The 19,970-nt window shown below is 36.8% G+C and overlaps 1 protein-coding gene across 7 annotated transcripts in view; it reads right to left on the minus strand.

Moving 5' to 3' along the window:
- PCNX2 (pecanex 2) overlaps nucleotides 1-19,970 on the minus strand; it is a 380,796-nt gene that overhangs the window by 264,714 nt on the left and 96,112 nt on the right. For all 7 annotated transcript variants that reach the window (XM_037821056.1, XM_037821068.1, XM_037821046.1 and 4 more), the window contains 3 exons: nucleotides 9,975-10,122; nucleotides 6,771-6,916; nucleotides 5,071-5,164 (listed from right to left, as the gene is read on the minus strand). In XM_037821056.1, the coding sequence (XP_037676984.1) occupies nucleotides 5,071-5,164; nucleotides 6,771-6,916; nucleotides 9,975-10,122 (388 nt within the window). The remainder of the gene's footprint in view (nucleotides 1-5,070; nucleotides 5,165-6,770; nucleotides 6,917-9,974; nucleotides 10,123-19,970) is intronic.

Here is a 19,970-nt window from a genome sequence, read left to right on the forward strand (position 1 = left end):
CACCACCACTTTTATTGCCTGACACTTGGCCTGCTTCACCTATTTATGTTATTTATTTCACCTATTTATGTTACCTGCCTGGACTCCAAAGAAATCTAAGTTTGTGACCCCTGCTTTAGAGTCAGGCAGACCTATAGTGGTGGAGGGGAGCAGGACAGGAGATTTAAATGCCCACTGTCTACTTGCTAAGTATGTGAGGCTAAGCTGTTACTTAACCAGTCTTAGTTTCCTTTTCTATTAAATGGAATTAATATCACCTCAGTCTTCTTGTGCCAATGAAATTAAATGACTTAACAATTAGCACAGTGCTTAGCATGCAAGAAGTGTTTCATAAACAGTGGCTACTGGTACCAGAACTATTACAGGAAAGCACCCTTTCAGAATCAGGAACTGCTATGATATTGCCTACCACTGAAGAAGTCAGAGGGCACCCTGGATCACAGGGGAAGGACTGAGCTACTTGGCCCTCACATGTAACAAAAGCCCAACTTGCTCAGCTGCGTTCTGCTCAGACATCATCCTTTATCTCTAGAGTTAGAGACAAGAATGGCACCCCCATCCCTCCCCCAGTCCTGCCCCACATGCATGCACATGCGCATACAGGGGACGGTATGTTAATGGAGGGATTAAAATATTTTAATTGAACCAGCTTGCTTGTCTTTATCCTATTTTACAATGATATTTATTTCATTCAACCAATTCAAGGATACCCAAATTATCATTATATCATGGGCTTCCACAAAAGCCAAGGCTTACTACAAATCCAAAGGAATCAGCCTCCTGTGAATGGCTGGCACAGGTTTCAGGCAGGCACAGGAGCCTGGGGAGGAGTTTGAGACTAATGGTTGAGACTTCTGGAATATCCGCATAAGCCTGTCAGACAGCAGTTTAAATCCAGATCGTTTGACTTTACACAGGACCAAGCCATTTTTCCCAAGCATGAATTGAACAGATGGCTGAGCCTTAATTGCTTCCCCAGAACTGCCAGGGGAACAGCTTCAATGCTATAATTTTGCTAGCTGAGGTGACTAGAGTTGCGTGCTCATGTAGCAGACAGAAAGCATGGTACAATCTCCTGTGCCCAAATGGACCACTGAATTGCCAAAATACTCCATAACAAAGTCCCCTCGACTATCAGTCTTAATATCGTTTCAAAGAGAAGACAGTGTAGAGAACACAGACATTCCTAAAGAATACTCCATGCATATAACAGCAAACACACTATTATTTTATCTCTGAAGCACAAGGAAAAGAAGATATGCTTGATAATGTGACATTCTTTCCTAGAACTCTTATGGCCAACACCCTTTGAAACAATTTGGAGGAAAGAGCAGGTGGTTAAACCACTAGAACTGGAGGCAGGGCAAGATGGCGGAGTGGTGAGGTGTGGGTTTTAGTTACTCCTCCAGGGCAGTAGGTACAAAGCCAGGAACTACGTGGACCAGACATCGCAGAGCAATTTGACTTTGGGCATACTTCATGCAACACTCACAAACGCATGGAACAGCTGAGATCAGCGAAATCTGTAAGTTCTCGCGGCCAGGGGACCCGCGCCCTTTCCTGCCAGGCTCAGTCCCATGGGAGGAGGGGCCATCAGTGCTGGGAACAAGGAGGGAGAATGGCAGTTGCGGCTCTGACAGAAAACTCAGACTGCTGATCAAAAACTCCAAACATACATAGACTGAGACCAGACACCGGAGAATCCGGGAGCAGTCAGCCCGGCAGAGAGGAGATAGGGCTAGCAAAAAGAGCAAAAAAAAACCCAAAAATAAAAACAGACTTTTTGAAGTTTCAGTGAACATAATACACAGAAGGGCAGGGCTCAAAGAGAATCAGGTGCATATGCAAATCCAGAGGGCAAGGCCTCTTGTCTGAAGAGCTGGTGTCTCTGCTTTCTTGATTGTTCCTTAATGGCCTTAAACTCCTTGTCTCTTAGCATTTCAATAGCCCATAAGATCTGCAAGGAGGGCCCTTCTTTTTCTTTTCTTTTTTTTTTTTTTTTCTTCTCTTTTTCTCTTTTTCTAAAACAATTACTCTACGAAGCCCATTACAGAAAGCCTCAAAGACTTGCAATTTGGGCCAAGGCAAGAGCAGAGCTAAGATATCTCTGAGGGACAAAGCAATAAGTCTAGTGGCTGAGAAAATTCGCTGAACACCATAACTTCCCAAGAAAAGGGGGGCGTCCCCTTATAGCCATCTTCCTGGCAGGCTGGAATGCTTCTGCCCAGTGCCAGTGCCACAGCCCAAGCTGCCCCAAACAACCCAGTGTGATGGGAAGTGTTTCCAGCAACACCTAGAACTTGGCATGTGAAAAATAGGGAGGCTGGTGAACTAAGACCTTTATCTATTGGAATGTTCATGTACAAGGGTGTGCTCAGAAAGTGTTATAGATTAAAAGGGATGTTACATGAAGCTTTCTTTTAAAGAAAACAGAACTTTTACAAAACTTGATCATTTTTTCTCTTTAAAGAAGCTTGGTAATTAATTCAGTTGCCATTTTATCATAAATAAGGAGTCTGCAGGGGTTATCTGTAGGTTTTTGCTGCCCAGCATCTACCCACTGTACTCTAAATTTCACTTGGAGAGCCACCTCCTCCCCACCCCACCCCACCCCCTACATACTCTTGGAGAGAACCTACAATTCCAGCTCGACATATGTACCTAGGCTCAAGCCAAGTATTTATCTGGCCTTAGTGATTTGGTTTAAGGCACCTGACTTAATCAGAAACAATGAGACACAATGAGACTTTTATTGAGGTTCATGGGAAAAAAAATGTTTTCCCTGCTGGACTTGAATCAGAGAAGATACAAGGTCCAGGACTACTACAGCCATCTTTCAACTGCAAGGATGAACCTGTCTGAAAGTGGAGTCAAAACAGAGGAACATGAGAGTGATGGGAAAGAGAAACCAGACCCTAATGACTTCATCTGAACCTCTAAATCCCGACACTCCTGAAGGCAGATCTACTCGAGTCTTCTCAGTTACATGACCCCCAAATTTCCAGTTTTGATTAAACTATCTTGATCTGGGTTCTCTCGTTTGAAATAGAAAGAGGCCTAGTTGATCTGCGTCTATGAAAAGGCAGAGCTCGGAAGGGACACAACATTTTGAGATTCTCCACAAAGCCACGTGACCACACAGGAAAGCTCAGCATAAACACCTTCAGTGCCCTCCCCCAACACCTTCTCGCCAACAGCTATTCGCTGAATGAATGCATTTTTGCGAACCTGAATCCAGACAGCTGTGGAAATGGAAAGCAGGTTAAACAAAAAAGTGCTCTAATATGGAAAGCAAATGTAGAGGAAATGTAAGAAAGGGAGAACTGTAGGAAATTTTTAAAAGAGAGAAATTTAGGGTAGGAAGCAAATGAATCAGTGGCTATTAATGCAGAATGGGCTAAGAGAGTGGTGCTTATAGAAAACCCTACAGGCACTCTAACTCTAATTTGCACATTGTATTTTTTAGGTTTTTAAACCTGTGGATATGTGGACTTAACCAACATCACTGGCAAATACAGTTAAGGGAATTAACCATGGGAAAAGGGAAATATATTTACCCAGGAAAATCACAATAAAAAGTTTCCTAACATAACTTTGAAATAAAACAAGATGCTCATATTTGATATAATTTAGTTTTAAAAAACACTACAACTTTCAATGAAGATTGACAGCTTTTCAAAGCTGTTCTCTCACGTAATTAAATATTTCATCTGAGAAAGCTACCATATTGAGAGTAAGCTCATCAAACCATTGTAATGGAAAGCCCTGGAGATACTGGAGTTGAGATCTCCCCATGTGTTTATAATGGGAATGACAAACCTCCCTCTCCTTTCAAGTATTCGTTTGTGTGGGGACTTCTGTTTCCTGGCTGGAAAGGGAGATATTTTGGGTCTGTCTGTTTTTTATTGGTGTGTGGGAGAGAGACAAAGGAAGAGTGGAAGACACTGTAGGGGATGGAGAACTTGGAGCGGTACTTCTCAAAGTCCCCGTGTTACTTGGAGCACAGGGAGGGCTGCTTTGGGCCCGGAGCCAGTAGGATTATGTGGCAGAGGAGACACAGCACCAACAGAACCCATTAGATCTACCAGAATGGCTGAAAACCAGCGTTCTTAAACAGGAAAAAAGCAGAAGTGGCAGCAATGAGAGAGCACCCTAAAAGGCTGGCACACAACAGAATTCCACACGGATCCCAGACTGAAAGGACAAGGACATACTTTATTCTAGGCATATATGATGCACCCCCCAGAATTTCCCAGAAATACTTGGGAAGGAAACTAACTTTAAACTTGGGAAAGAACACAGAACCACAAGATTTGAAATCAATATTTCTACAACTCCTTTTACACTCTCTGGTGAAATATAAGACATTCCAGTTATACCATGAAACCCTCCCATAAATCCTCAAATATAAATAGAATTCTAAAGAAATATAGATGCAAAATTTACTTCCACACTCAGACCAAGCAACTGATAGGGGTTCATATGGATTATCCATAAAGACTCCTTAAGCCCAGTATGAGTTCAGTTGCCTCTAAGAAAATTTACAGCTTGCCTAATGCCTCCATTAATTGGTGCACAATCAGGATATGCAAGTTAATTTATATAAACTTAATTAAAATATTAAGAAATTTATTCAATGTATTCAGAAATTTGAAAGATGTTTAGAGTATCTATCTACAAAACAGCTTACCTTCATTAGTTTGAATAAGAATTAACTACATTTTTGGTCCACTCATTTGGACAAATTTAATAGTGTGTTCTTGAGCTGCATCACCATCTTTCCTGAAGGAAGTATTATTATGTTTACAGAGGACTCTTTTCTATTTGTACCTACACATAACATGCATTTTTGGAAGTGGCTACTATGAAAATGGTTCTGTTTATTTTTCATTATTCTACAATGTCAGATTTTCTTTTTCTTTTTTACAAAAACCACATGCCTTGACACCCACAAACTGATTAACACATTCATTCTACACCAGGTTTCCTGACTTCATGTTCAGTAAGAATAAATTGCATACCCTCTAGCAATGTGACAGTTCCCAAACCTAAAAATAAAACTCCACTTACCGAGCATTAGGAAAACAGTCATAATTGGATGGCTGATGCTGTAAAGGTCCTTCTTTCTGATTTCCAGATTTTAAATAACATGATCTAATTTCCCCTGTAAAATCATGAAATTTCAATGAGAAATATTACACAAGTATTTGTATATTATCATTTCAGCACACAGTATTTTCAAGTTAAAGGGAACCAATTTCAGACTTTTTAAATAATAATAGTTAACAATCTATGTCCATTCCTTACATTTCTTCACAGAATATTTATAATCAGAAGATGAAGGATATCTAAAAGAAACTTCACTAAGAAAATTTTCTCAACATACCTCAACAATAATATACTTAAATAAGTTTCGGTTCAGTTACTTATTACTTAATTACTTTTGATTAACTTATTTGTTCCTTTTCTTAATTCAGCTTTTACATATTCTCCTCAATTCTTCTTTTGTGTATTCTCAGGTGTCTGTGTGATCTGTACTATGCTGTAACTGAGTGGTCTTTTTTGTGCATAAACATGGTATCCTTAATAAATATGTGGTTTTGATTGACAGACCATGTGAGACCATACCACCCACTGAATATTCAGTGTCACAGAACACTGATGGGTGTGGCAGCCTGTTAATAAGGAAAATCAAGGAATGGAATTAATTTACACAGCTAAATTAGCTCTTCTAAAGAAGGTTCACGGCATGGAGGTGTCAAAATCAGTTCACTTTCTACATGTAAACTCTCCCCCCTTTAACAGTTCTTAGGATTACCTTCTTCAGATGACATAAAGGGCATAATTACCCATGGATGGAGTGAGCAACTAGAATGTGGACTGACATGTCAGATCTGAACTCAAAGGCTAATTCCGTCCACAGAGAAACATTAAAAAGTGAAATCATCACCCCTCCAGAGGCTTCGACATAAGTGCTAATGTTGTTCTTTATAACACAGAAGTCACTTTCATAATAGTTAATCATTAACTTTGTATTTCTGCAGATGGAAAGGCACTTAAAACAATATCTATAAATATATTATCCAAATATATTTTATTATCCAAAGAGGACCCTCCTGAAAGAAAAATAAGAAGCATTAACCGACCTACAGTGGGCTTAAACCAAGGCCTATCCCAGAAAAAGTAGGATGCATATCCCTTATCTATAGAACTTTGAGCTTGCCACTTAATGATTCTCAATTTACACCATTTTAAATCCTGTTTTATAACAAGGCACTGGAAAACATAATAAAGTCAAATTTTAAACATATATCCAACAAATATTTAATGGGTGCTGAGCATTGCCCTCACGAAGTTTACAACTTCAAGGAAGAAAATGTCAGTAATCTAATTATCACAAGTAAATAAATAATTACAAGCTATAATAAAATTTAAAAATAAAAACAACATGGTGTTAAGAGAGCAACAAGCAGAAGAGCTTGATTAAGTCTTGGAAATTCAGAAAAGGTTTTCTTGGAGAAGTTCCCTTAAAACTGAGATCTGAAAGATAAATATGTGTTGAATAGCACATCACAGTCATAAGGACATGTCATATGCAAAGGTCTGTGGCAGGCGGGAGCACACCTTGTTCTAAGAACATTATGTGAGCAATCACAGGACTAAGTCTTCTTGTTTATAAGTCCAGTGCTCAGGCTAAGAGACCATATGGAGTCCTAAGGAAATGGCCATCTTTCCCCACTGCCCATTAGTGAAGAGCTCTAAAGACTTACCAAGTTCATCAATGAAGACATGCATAGCGTCCACAGATATCTCATCTTGCACAGATGTTTCAGGCCCACTGATGACTTGCAAGACAGAACTATCTTGTTGAGAAGTCACCCTGTAGATTATTTGCCTTTGTCTATTGCCCTGGAAACTTAACACATGTAAAAAATTAAAAAATTATTAGGAATCCCTCCATGTCCTTTATAAAGCACTAAAAGAAGAAGCCAGAGTCATGCCCCAATCAAGATGGTAGAGTGAGACACTTCAGGGCTCTGACCCTTACAGAAGCTTTGAATAACCCTCAAGAACTGGCAGAAAGAAGTTTCTCAAAGCTCTGGAAAACAAAGAAAGGCAGTAATAGGACATGTGCCAAATTAAAAATTGGCTACTTAAAAGCAGTAGGATCTTGTGATGCCCTGGCTGGCCCCTCCCTCACTCCTCATAAGCTTGACACAGAGTCCCCACACTCTCAGTGTGGATCCCTGGCCATGGCTCTGGAGAGAGCAGAGTAACCCTCATGTACGTACTGGGAGCATGTATGCCAGGCCCAATCTGTCTGTGGGGGACTGAGGGCCTCCCTGACCCAGATAGTGCCTTGCATGTAGAAGGCAACTCACCAAGCTCTCCTACAGAACACTGTGGGAAAGAAGTCAAGTCATACTGCCTAAGGCAGGGGATTGCTGGCTGTAGGACATACAGTACAGCACCTGGGACCATGAGGAAACTGTTTCCTGGGGAAAAGGGAACATTTGGAACCATGTAAACAGGGGAATTCCTAGGGCCACATGTGCATGCCCAAGACAATACATGTGCACAGAAGGATCAGGGAGGCCACTATGCTTTGACCTCAAGCTAGTCTCCAAACTCTCATGGTATGGATAAGCTCTAAAGGAGAGTACTTACACAAGTCAATCTGCAAAGACTGGAAAAGATGTTTTCTTTTTTGCCTTTTTCTTTTCTTTTTTTTTTTTTTTTTTTGTTAGCCCCTGGCATTTGAGGAAAGCTCTGTCATAAAACTACTTAGATACAAGCTTAAGGAACAGACACTTCAGGATCTAAATTCCAGATATAACACATTAAAATATCAAAATGTCCAGGTTTCAACAAAAAGTTAGAAAAAATACAAAGAAACAGGAAGTGATGGCCCGGGCAAAGGATAATATTAAAGCATTAGAAACCACCAACAAGGAGGATGAGTCCCATGGAGGGATATACCAAAGACTTTTAAAAAATGGCCCTAAATAAGCTCGAAGAGCTAAACAGAGAAAACCTAAAGGAAATAAGGAAAATGACAGTTGAACACAAAACAAATATCAATAGAGAGATGGAAATTATGAACAGGAACCAAACATAGCTAAAGACCACAGTAAGAGAAATAAAATTTCCTAGAGAGATTCAACAGCAGAATGGGGCTGGCAGAAGAAAGACTCAGAGAACTTGAAAAATAAGACTATTGAAATCATTCAGAATGAGGAGCAGAAAGAAGAAAGAATGAATAAGTGATCAGAGCCTGAGGAACCTGTGGAACACCATCAAGCATACAAATGTATACATTGTGGGAGTTCCAGAAGGAGAAGAAATAAAGGGGTAGAGAGAATATCCCAAGAACTAATAGCTAAAAACTTCCCAAATTTAACAAAAGACACAAATATATGCATCCACGATGCTCAACAAACTCCAAATAGGATAAACCAAAATAGACCCAAGCCATAGCATAGTATGACCAAACTGTTAAATGCCAAAAATAAAGACAGAATTCTGAAAGCCACAGAGAGAACCAACATGTCACATACAAGGGAGCCTCAGTAAGATTAAATGTCAATTTCTCTTAGGAAACAATGGAGGCAAGAAGGCAGTGAGATGACATATTTAAAGTACTAAAAGCAAGAACTGCCAACAAAGAATTCTATATCTAGCAAAACTGTCCTTCAAAAAGGAGGGAGAGATTAAGATATTCCCTGATAAATAAAAAGCTGAGAGCGTCTGTTACCACTAGACCAGCCCTACAAGAAATGCTAGAGTTCTTCAGATTGAAAGGAAAGGACAACAGACAATAGATCAAGGCCACATGAAGAAATAAAGATCTCTGGTGAGGGTAATGACATGAGTAAATATAAATGCCAATAATATTGCATTTTTGTTTTGTAATTCCACTTTACTTCCTACAAGCTCTAAAAGTCAAATGCATAAAATGTAATGACAAATCAGTGCTTTTGATCTCCTAATGTATAAACCTGTAATATGTGATAAGAACTACATAAAGGTGAGGGAACAGACAGGTATAGGAACAGTTTGTGTATACAATTGAAGTTAAGTTGGTATCAAAGCCAATAAAATTGTTACAGATTTATAATGTTAAAGTAAAGGCCAGTGATAACCACAAAGAAAATACTGGAGAATATGCAAACTCATAGAGATAGAAATTAGAATACAGGTTGCCAGGGGTGGAGAGCATAGAGAATAGGGAGTTAATGCATAAAAGGTATAGAATTTCCCTTTATGGGATATTTTAGCAACAGATGGGGAAGTTTTAATAATAGAACATGGTGAGGGTACAGTAATATTTTGAATGAGAATAATCTCAATGAATGGTATGCTTGGGAGTGGCTGAGATGGGAAAGTTCATGTGGTATATATGTTCCCACAGCTAAAAAAAGAAAGCAACTAAAAAGACAATAACAATTAAATGCAATGCATCATTCTGTATGGGATCTAACAAGGGAGGAGAAAAGGCAAAAAGAGATATTATTGGAACATATGAAAAATTAGAATATAGACTGTAAGTTTTATATCAGTATTAAATTTCTTAAATTTGATAACTGTACCTAAAGTGGTTACATAAGTGAATATCCTTGCTTTTAGGAAACATACATGGACGTATTAAGTATTCAAGGAGTGTGATATATACAGCCTAGAATTTGGATGTTTTGAAAATGGATTGATAGATAAAAAGACAGATAGATAGATACATGGATAGATAGAATGACATGGAAAATGTTGTAAAACATTGAAACTGGTGGATCTGGGTATCTGGAGGTAAGGGTATGTTGGAGTTCTCTGTATGGGATTTGTATTATTTTTATAACTGTCCAGTAACTTTGAAAGTATTTCAAGATAAAATGTTTTGTTTTTTTTTTTAAAGAAGCTCAGAAATGAGGTTGTCTCACACTTGGCACCAATGGAAAGGCAAATAAGTAAATTATCCTTACAGGGTTGTAATTTTAGCCGGTTCAGTGAATGCAGGACTGTTGCTAGTATGGTCTTGACTTTGGATGTCTGGTTTTCCTTGCTTGGAATTGCATCCATTGCGTTTCTCACTTTCCATGATTTCCTCCTTTTTCTCCTGGGTACAGTTATCTGAAAAACATTGCTTTATGTGCAGTAAGATATTAAATAAGAGAGTAAATAAGAAAGTGCTTGGAAATAAGTAACCAAAACCAGAATAGATAGAAAATCTAAATAACACCTATGAATTCAGAATGGTTTAAATTACTTTGCTTTTATTAATTATGAGAGTACCTAAACATATCTGAAAAACAGAAGGGCCCATAAGTTTGAGATATGTTATTTAGACATCTACAAACACCATCTAGTTTATGCACAGATTTTGGGATCCCTTGAATTAACTCCAGTGACCACTGGCTTTCCCAGATTGGAAAATACTCATTTAGATTACTTAAGTCTGAAAGGTTCACAACTCTTAAATGGACAGAATCAGGTGGAAAAAAAGTTATCTAAATAAACACAGCTATTTTGAAACTTACAGCTTTCAGAGCAAGGTTCCATTTATCAGTTTAAAATCTTATCAGTCTTTCCTTCTCCCTCATTCTCCAAACCTGTATTTTCAACCTAAATGTATAATTTGTCCCTTCATAAGTAGATATGTATTAAGTATAGCTTATTTTGAACTATACTCTTAGCACTGTGGAAAGAAGAGTGAGATATGACATGAGTCTTTGCCCTGAGAATATTTTAAGTGAATGAGAATTCCAAGATCAATTGATACAGATTGGTTTTTCTGAGTTTTTAAGAGTCCTCTTAAACAATGGACCGAAATAAAAGTTTTAGCTTACACCACTATGCAAAATGAAATGTGCTCCTAAGGGTCAGCCCATCCTTTGCCTGTGGACAAACCCAAACAACCATTTCAAGTAAAAATGGCCATGGATTTCCATGACAAAGATACTACATAGCTATCTTCCATAAAATTACATCAACTTCCCATGAGGTATAAATCAAATTGTTACGTGTATAACAAAGTTTTTCATTCCTAGACTTCAAGCAATTAGAGAAACATTGCTGGCTTCTATGTGAGTCCTGAAGACAAACATTCCCAGCACATCTGTGAAACTACCATTAGAATTTGTTGGGTACAAAAACATTTGCATTTCATTTGACAGCTTGTCAAGAGATAAGTTTTCACTGTTTCCAAAAAACACATTTTTGAGAAAGCACTATCATAACAAATAGCATTAGCCAGTGATCCTGTCATGTAAATATCACAGAAAGGCACATGTTTATAAATAAAAAATGAGATAAAAAATAGTCATTTTGACAGCTCTATACCTTCATACTATGTGTATTTGGATAATCCTGTCCATATCTCTTTCTCATACCTTAGTCTAACCCTTCTTTTAAATGAGGGCTATTTTTTTTCCTTCTGCTCTTAAATAACACAACATTTAAGGAAAATTTTCTGTTTATATAAATAATATCTATTAATTGTATATATTTTAAAACTAGAGAAAAAGAAAAAAATTAAATCACCCTTAACCCCACCATTTTGATATAACTGCTCTAAGCAATTTGATATATTATCATGGCAGTCTTTTAATTTTTTATGCACACACCCTCCTTTTGTTAATGCTCATGGTTTTTTGTTTGTTTTTGTAAAATTCTTTTTTATAGTAAAATACTCTCTCTATTTCCCAGCTCCCTCCCCCATGACCTCTAATCTCTCTCTACCTCTGTGAGTTGCTAATTCTAGTCAGCTCTTAAAAGTGATATCATACAATTTTTGTTCTTATATGTCTTCCTTGTTTCACTGAGCATAACGTTTTCAAGGTTCTTCCATGTTGCAGCATGTCTCATAACTTCATTTTATCTTATGGATGAATAATATTCCATTGTGTGTATGTACTATATTTTGTTCATTCATTCATTTGTTGAGGGACATTTGTGTTGTTTCCAGATTTTTGGATATTGTGGCTAAGGTTGCTATAAACATTAGTGTACAAATATCTGATTGAGATCCTGTTCTCACTGCCTTTGGGTATATACTTTGAAGTGGGATTGTTAGGTGAAATGGTAATTCTATATTTATTTTATTGAGGAACTGCTATATTGCTTTCTACAGTGCACGCATTTTACATCCTCATCAACAATGCACTAGGGTTCCAATTTCTCCACATTCTCTCCAACACTTATTTTCTCTCTGTTTTTTTAATAATAGCCATCCAGGTAGGTATGAAGTGGTATCTTATTGTGGTTTTAATTTGCATTTCCCTAGTGGCCAACAATGTTGAGCATCTTTTCATATGTTTATTGGTCATTTGCATACCTTCTTTGGAGAAATGTCTGTTCAAGTCTTTTGTCCATTTTTAAAGTTGGGATGTTTTGTCTTTTTGTTATTGAGTTGTAGGATTTCGTTATATATTCTGGATATTACACCCTTATCCAATATACAGTTTGAAACTATTTTCTCCCATTCTGAAGGCTGTCTTTCACTTTCTTGATGATTTTTTTCAATTCTTCAATTCTTCTAAACTTAGTTTTTAACTTTGATGAAATCAAACTTATCTACCATTTCTCTTCTTGCTTGTATTTTGGTGTCATATCTAAGAATCCATTGCCAAATCCCAGGTCATGAAGATTTGCCCCTATGTTATTTTCCAAGTTTTATGGTTTTAGCTCTTACATTTAGGTCCTTGATCAATTTTTAAGTTGATTTTTAAGTTGATGTCAGGTAGGGGGTCTAACTTCATTCTTCTGCATGTGGATAACCAGTTTTCCCAGCATCATTTGTGGAGTCTATTCTTTCCCCATAGATGTGTGGATCTATTTCTGGACTTTTAGTTCTGTTTCACTGATCCATTTGTCTATCTTTGTGCCAATACCACACTGTTTTTGATGACTGTCACTTTGTAATACAATTTGAAATTGGGAAGTGTGAGTTCTCCAACCCTTTCTTTTTCAAGATTGTTTTGGCTATTCAGGGCCCCTTGCAGTTCCATATATATTTTATGACTGGTTTTCCATTTTTGCAAACAGAGCTGCTGGAATTTTAATAGCGATTACATTGAATTTGTTTATTGCTTTAGGTAATATTGACATATTAACAACGTTAAATCTTACAATCCATAAGCAAGAGATGTGTTGCCATTTATTTAGATCTTCTGTAATTTCTTTCAGCAGTGGTTTTTTTTTGTTTGTTTTCGTTTCAGTTTTCAGGAAACAAGTCTTTTGTATTCTAAGTTAAATTTATTCCTAGTTATTTTATACTTTTATGCTATTATAAATGGAATTATTTTCTTAATTTTCTCTTTGTACTGTTCATTGCTAATGCATAGGAACACAATTGTTTTTGTATGTTGATATTATACTTTGCTGAATTCATTTATTAGCTTTAATAGTTTTCTTGTGGATTCCTTTGGGTTTTCTATATATAAGATCATGTTGTCTGCAAACAGAGATAGCTTTACTTCTTCCTTTCTAATTTGAATGCCTTTTATTTTTTTCCTTGCTTACTTGCTCTAGCAAGAACTTCTAGTACAATATTGAATAGAAGTGGTGAAAATAGGCATCCTTTTCTCGTTCCTCATCTTAGGAAGAAAGTTTTAAGTCTTTCACTATTGAGTATGATGTTAGCTGTGGGTTTTTCATAAATGGTCCTTATCTTGAAAAAGTTCCTTTCTATTCATACTTTTATGAATTTTTTTAATCAATTTTTGTCAAATGCCTTTTCTACATCTATTGAAATATCATGTTTTTTTCCCTTCTATTTATGTAGTGCATTACATTGATTTTCATATGTTGAATCACCCTTGTGTTCCTGGAATGAATCCCACTTGGTTATGGTATAGAATTTTTTTAATATGCCATTGATTTAGTTTGATGGTATTTTGTTAAGGATTTTTGCATCTATATTCATAAAGGAAACTGGTCTATAATTTTCTTTTCTTGTGATGTCTTTACCAGGCTTTAGCATCAGAGTAATACTGGCCTCATATAATGAATTAGAAAGCATTCTCTCCTCTTGAATTCTCTGGAGGAGTTTGAAAAGGATAGGTACTAATTCTTTAAATGTTTTATAGAATTCACCAGTAAAGTCATCTAGTCCTGGACTTCTGTTTGGCAGAAGGTTTTGATTCAATCTCTGTACTTACTAGGGGTTTGTGGGTGGTTTCTATTTCTTCTTGAGTCAATTTGGGAATTGATTTATTCCTAGGAATGTTTCCATTTCTTCTAGGTTTGCTGGCATACAATTGTTCCTAATATTATCTTATAATTCTTTTTATTTCTGTAAGGTCAGGAGTGATATCACCATTTTCATTTCTGATTTTAGTTATTTGCATCTTTTCTCTTTTCTCTTTGTCAGTCTAGCTGAAGGTTTGTCAATTTCATTGATTTTTTTCAAAGAACCATCTTTTCATTTTGTTTATTCTCTCAATTGGTTTTCTATTCTCTATTTCATTTATCTCTGTTTTAATCTTAAATATTTCCTTTCTTCTGCCAACTTTGGGTTTACTTTGCTCTTGTTTTTCTAGTTTATCAAGATGTAAAGTTAGGCTATTAATTTGAGATCTTTCTGCTTTAATATAGGCATTCATTGCTATAAATATCCCTCTGAGACTGCCTTTACTGCATCCCATAAGTTTTCATATATTATGTCTTCGTTTTCCTTTGTCTCTAAGTATTTTCTAACTCCCCTTTTAATTTTTTCAATCCATTAGTTGTTTAAGAGTTGCTTTTTAATTACCACATATTTGTAAATATTTTCCTTCTGTTACAGATTTCTACCTTCATTCTATTGTGGTCAGCCAGGTAACATTTTATGATTTCAATATTTTAAAATTTATTTACCCTTCTCTTGTGCCCAAACATATGGTCTATCCTAGAGAATGATCCATTGCACTTGAAAAGACTGTGTATTCCACTGCTGTTTATATGTTGGTTAGATCTAGTTGGTTTATAGTGTTGTTCAGATCCTGTATTTCCTTATTGAGCATCTGTTTAGTGTGCTATCCAATGCTGAAAGTGATAAATTGAAATCTCTATTATTGTACATTTCTCTATTCCTCCCTTCAACTCTGTCAATGTTTGATTAATATATTTTAGTGCTCTGCTGTTAGGTGCATAGGTGTTTATAACTGTTAAATATTCTTGCTGAACTGACTTTTACATTGAGCTATAATGTCCTTCTTCATCTTTTGTAATAGTTTTTGACTTAAACTCTGTTTTCTCTGATATTAATAATATAGGCACCCCTGCCTATATTTGATTACTATTTGCATGAAAAATTTTATCCATCCTTTCACTTTGTCTAATTTTATCTATGGATCTAAGATGGGTCTCTTGTAAATAGCATATGGTTGGGTCATGTTTCTTTATCTATTCTGCCATTCTCTGCCTTTTGATTGAAGATTACATTTAAGGAAATTACTGATAAGGCAAGGCTTACTTCTGCCATTTTGCAAATTGATTTTTGTAAGTCTTACATCTTTTTTGTTACCCCTCCTCCATTACTGCCTTCCTTTTTATTTAGATGATCTTTTAAAATGAACTGTTTTGAATCACGTATCCTTTCCTTTTGTGTAAATTCACTAGACATTTTCTTTATGATTATTATGGGATTAAATTTAGCATACTAAATCTTTTACACTTTGATTTCCATTGATTCCAAATTGATTTCAATAGCCTATGCATACATGGTGTCTATATCCCTCCATCCTTCCCTTTTATATTGTTCATGTCACAAATTAAACCTTTATGTATTGTGTGCCCGGAAACAAAAATTTATGCTTGCTTTTATGCAATTGAATTTCCAGCCTTATAAGGAGAAAAAGACAGCATTACAATTGAAAAATGAAATAATACTGGCATATATATTTATCCACCTTTTTACTTATACTGGAGATCTTTATTTCTTCATCCAGCATCAAAATACTGTCTAGTGTCCTTTCCTTTCAATATGGAGGACACCTTTTTAGCATTTCATGTTAGGCAGATCTAGTTGTAATGAACTCCCTCAGTTTTTGTTTGTCCAGAAACATCTTAATTTTTCCCTCTTTTTTGAAGGACAACTTTGCCAGTTATGTTATTCTCAAGGAATGGTTTTTTATTTTCTTTTCAGCACTTTAAATATGTCCTCTCACTAACTTCTGGCCTCCATAGTTTCTGTTGATAAATTGGATGTTAGTCTTATTAAGAATCCCTTATAAGTGACACATCGCTCTTCTCTTGCTGTTTTTAAGTTTCTGTTTTCATGCTTGCCATTGGACAGTTTGAAAATAATGTGTCTTGCAACAGATCAGTTTGGGTTCATCCTACTTGGCATTTGTTGAGCATCTTGGATTTGTATATTCATATCTTCACCAGATTTGGGACATTTTCTGCCTTTATTTCTTCAAATATTTTTCTGGCCTTTTACCTCTCCTCTTTCTGGAACCCCTATGATGCATATATTGGTATGTGTGATGCTATCCCACAGGCTCTACAGGAACTGCTCACTTATTTTAACTTTTTTTTCCTCCTCCTTAACCTTGACAACTTCAATTAATTTGCCTTCAGCTCACTGATCATTTCTTCTGCCTCCTTCAATCTGCTCTTGAATCCTTCTACTGAATTTTTCACTTCAGTTATTGTACTTCTGAATTCCAGAATTTTGATTTGGTTCTTTTTTATGATTACTATTCTCATTATTAAAATTCTCATTTTGCTTATATATTGTTTTCCGTGTTACTTTTAGTTCTTTGTCCATGTTTTCCTTTAATTCATTGATCCTATTTATGATAGTTTTCTAAGATCTTTGAATATTAATTTCAGAGACTGTACTTCCTCTGGAATATTTTCTGCTGAATTCTTTTTTTCCTGTGACTGGACCATACTTTCCTGTCTCCCTGTATTTTTGTTGTTGTTGTTGAGAACTGAACATTCTGAGTATTATTTTGTAGTCATTCTGGAAATCTAGTTCTCCTACTCTTCAGTCCACTAGACTAAGCACAAGAGGAAAAAAGGAACAGAAGAAAGAGGGGGAAAAGGAGAAGGAAAAAATCCTAACGAAAAGAAAGAAACACCCATGCAAAAAAAACAAACAAACAAGAAAAAGGAAAGGAAAAAAATAATGACGTGAACTGCCTCTCTAAATCATTTGTTATGTGCTGACGGGAAGCCAGAAGCAGCTGTTTTCAAAGTCAAAACCTATACCTGTGTCCCTGCTTGCTCCTCAGAGATATAGGAATATAATATACAAAACAGAGACAGAAAAACCAATCAGGAAAAAAAAGAAGGAAAAGAGAAAGAGGTGCACTAGCTCTTTCTGTCCCTATAAATGCTGGTGTAAGGCCAGAAGACGTGGCTTCCGAGAGAAACTGAGGCTACCATCAGCTCTGAACCCTCAGGGAACCACCAGACAAAAAAAGACAAAGAAGAAACTAAACCAATAAAAAGCTCACTAGGTCTTTAAGTCCTGTTAGATGCTGGTGTGAAGCCAGAAGCCACTGCTGTAGAAAGGACCTAAACAAAGGCCAGAGTCTATGCTGTGCCTTTGGGGGTCTGCCAGAGCAAGAAACACCCATTCACAGAAGAACAAAAAACAAACAAAAAAACACTAGCTCTTTACTTCCAGGCAGATGCTGGCTGGAGGCTGGAAGTGCTGCTGACCAGAAGACAGAAACTGAGGCTACCTTCTGTGTTATTCCCTCCATGGATCCCCCAGACCAACTTCAATACTCAACCCCAACTTTTAGAGAAGGAGCTTTACTCTGTCAGCTCTGGCCACGGCCAGCCCCTCACAGAATCTAGCTCTGTCGCCAGAGCTGCAGCCATTTCCACGGACACAGTCATGGGGCTGAGCAATAGGGGCTGGTCACTGGTTCATGCTTTCATTTACAAAAGCTGAACTCTCAGCAGCCTCTCACCTATAGTTGTCCTAAATGTCCTTTTTGGTTCCAGGATTACCACCTAGTTAATTCCAGTCTCTTTTCCAGCTCTGTCATATTTTTAGTGGAGAAAGCAATTTGTAAAACTTCCTACTCTGCCATTTTGCACCATTTTTCACCCCCACCCCTTTAAAAAAAAAAAAGAAACCATAATACAGATGCTATTTTATAATAGTGTGCCAGTTTGGATATATTATGTCCCCCAAAAAGCCATGTTCTTTAATGCAATTTTGTGGGGCAGATTTATCTAACGTTTGTTAAGTGTTTCCATGGAGATGTGACTCACCCAACTGTGGGTGATACTTTTGATTAGATTATTTCCATGGAGGTGTGGCCCCAAGGATGGGTCTTGATTAGTTCACTGGAGTATTTAAGATAGAAGCTAAGAGCCAATACAGACTTAGATGCTAGCTGATGCTTGGAGACACTTGGAGATGCAGAAAGATGCTGGAGATGCTAAGCTAAGAGATGAAGCCCAGGGTTTGCCTTGGAGAACCTAAGAAAGGACCCCCATATGCTTAGAGAAAAACGTCCTAGGAGAAAGAAGTAAGGATGCACAGGAGCTGAGAGAGGGGAGCTAAGAGAAACCCAGACACATTTTGGAGAAAGCCATTTTGAAACACAACCCAGGAGCAAAGGAACAGTAGATGCCAGCCACATGCCTTCCCAGCTGACAGAGGTGTTCCAGACGCCATCGGCCGTTCTTCAATGAAGGTATCATCTTGTTGATACCTTAGTTTGGACACTTTTATGGCCTTAGGACTGTAAATCTGTAACCAAATAAACCCCCTTTATAAAAGCCAATCCATTTCTGGTATTTTGCATAATGGCAGCATTAGCGAACCAGAACAAATGGTTATATTTATCTTAAAGTATCACAAATATTTGTTGGCATTAGGTATTCTTCTATATCTTCTTGATGGTTATACATTATCTTGTTGACACAGCACAATTTATTTAACTAGACTCCTATTGTAAATTTTGTTTGTCTGAATTTTTATATATTATAGACAACTTTGCAACATTCATAATTATATTTTCTTAAAAATTTCTAGAAGTAAAACAGCTGCATAAAAAAAGAAAAAAAAAGGTTTTAAAGGCTTTTTGACAAGTATTTTCCTGTGGTTTGCCATAGCCTTGGACTTTATTCCCAAGGCCTGAGTATAATCCTGAAGTCCTTTGTGGAAATGAACAGGGCTGGAAATAACAGTATTTCAGAGAGAATTGGGGAGTCTCATTCATATATATCCTTTTTCAATCAGGTTCAAGCTCAAGCTTGTTCTACCAATCAAGGAAGAGAAAGATGAGGGAACACTCCCCGTGCTGCTAGCATCATTAAACAGTCATACTGTTTTGTGAATACTCTCCAAAGCTGGGTTTTTAGGTTATAATAAATAACAACATATTTAGTGGTAGAGGAACAAGAAGATACTACTAATCTCAAAGATATACAGTACCATTGAAAAAATAACTAATTTGCCATCTTTGGTGTTGACTGCCTTCCAAAACCTAAAATATGTATCATAGTCCTTTTCTTTCTTCCTTCAATTATAAACCTCTGTACTTTCCTAAAAGAGATATTTAACCCACTCCAACTCCCCTTTCCCTGCTGGAACCTCCAAGTTCCCACCAACCAAGCCTATTCCATTACTTAGAATACCTCACAGAACCCACATCTCCTTGCATGTCCCCCAGATTTCCAGTTTAATACTGTTCTGATTTAATGTGGCTGGCTGAAAAAATTAACAACAGAAACTTAAGTAGACAAAGCAAATAAACCTTATATATGGCCTAAGGGGAAAATGAGAATAAAAGGCTGAAATTTATTAAGTGTCAGAACTTCTCATATGTTTTCCTAATTTAATCCTCACAATAAATCTGTAACGTATTGTTATTCCTGCTTTATTGAAGAAACTGTAAATCAGAAGAATTTGCTATCAGGTTCCAAACCTGGTGCTCTGTCCACTATGCATACTGCTTTCCAGGAAGACACACATGCTGTCTAGATCAGCACAAAAGCCAGTGACCACATGTGGCTATTACATT

Source organism: Choloepus didactylus, chromosome 2 (genome assembly GCF_015220235.1).
Source record: "Choloepus didactylus isolate mChoDid1 chromosome 2, mChoDid1.pri, whole genome shotgun sequence".
Classification (NCBI taxonomy): domain Eukaryota; kingdom Metazoa; phylum Chordata; class Mammalia; order Pilosa; family Megalonychidae; genus Choloepus; species Choloepus didactylus.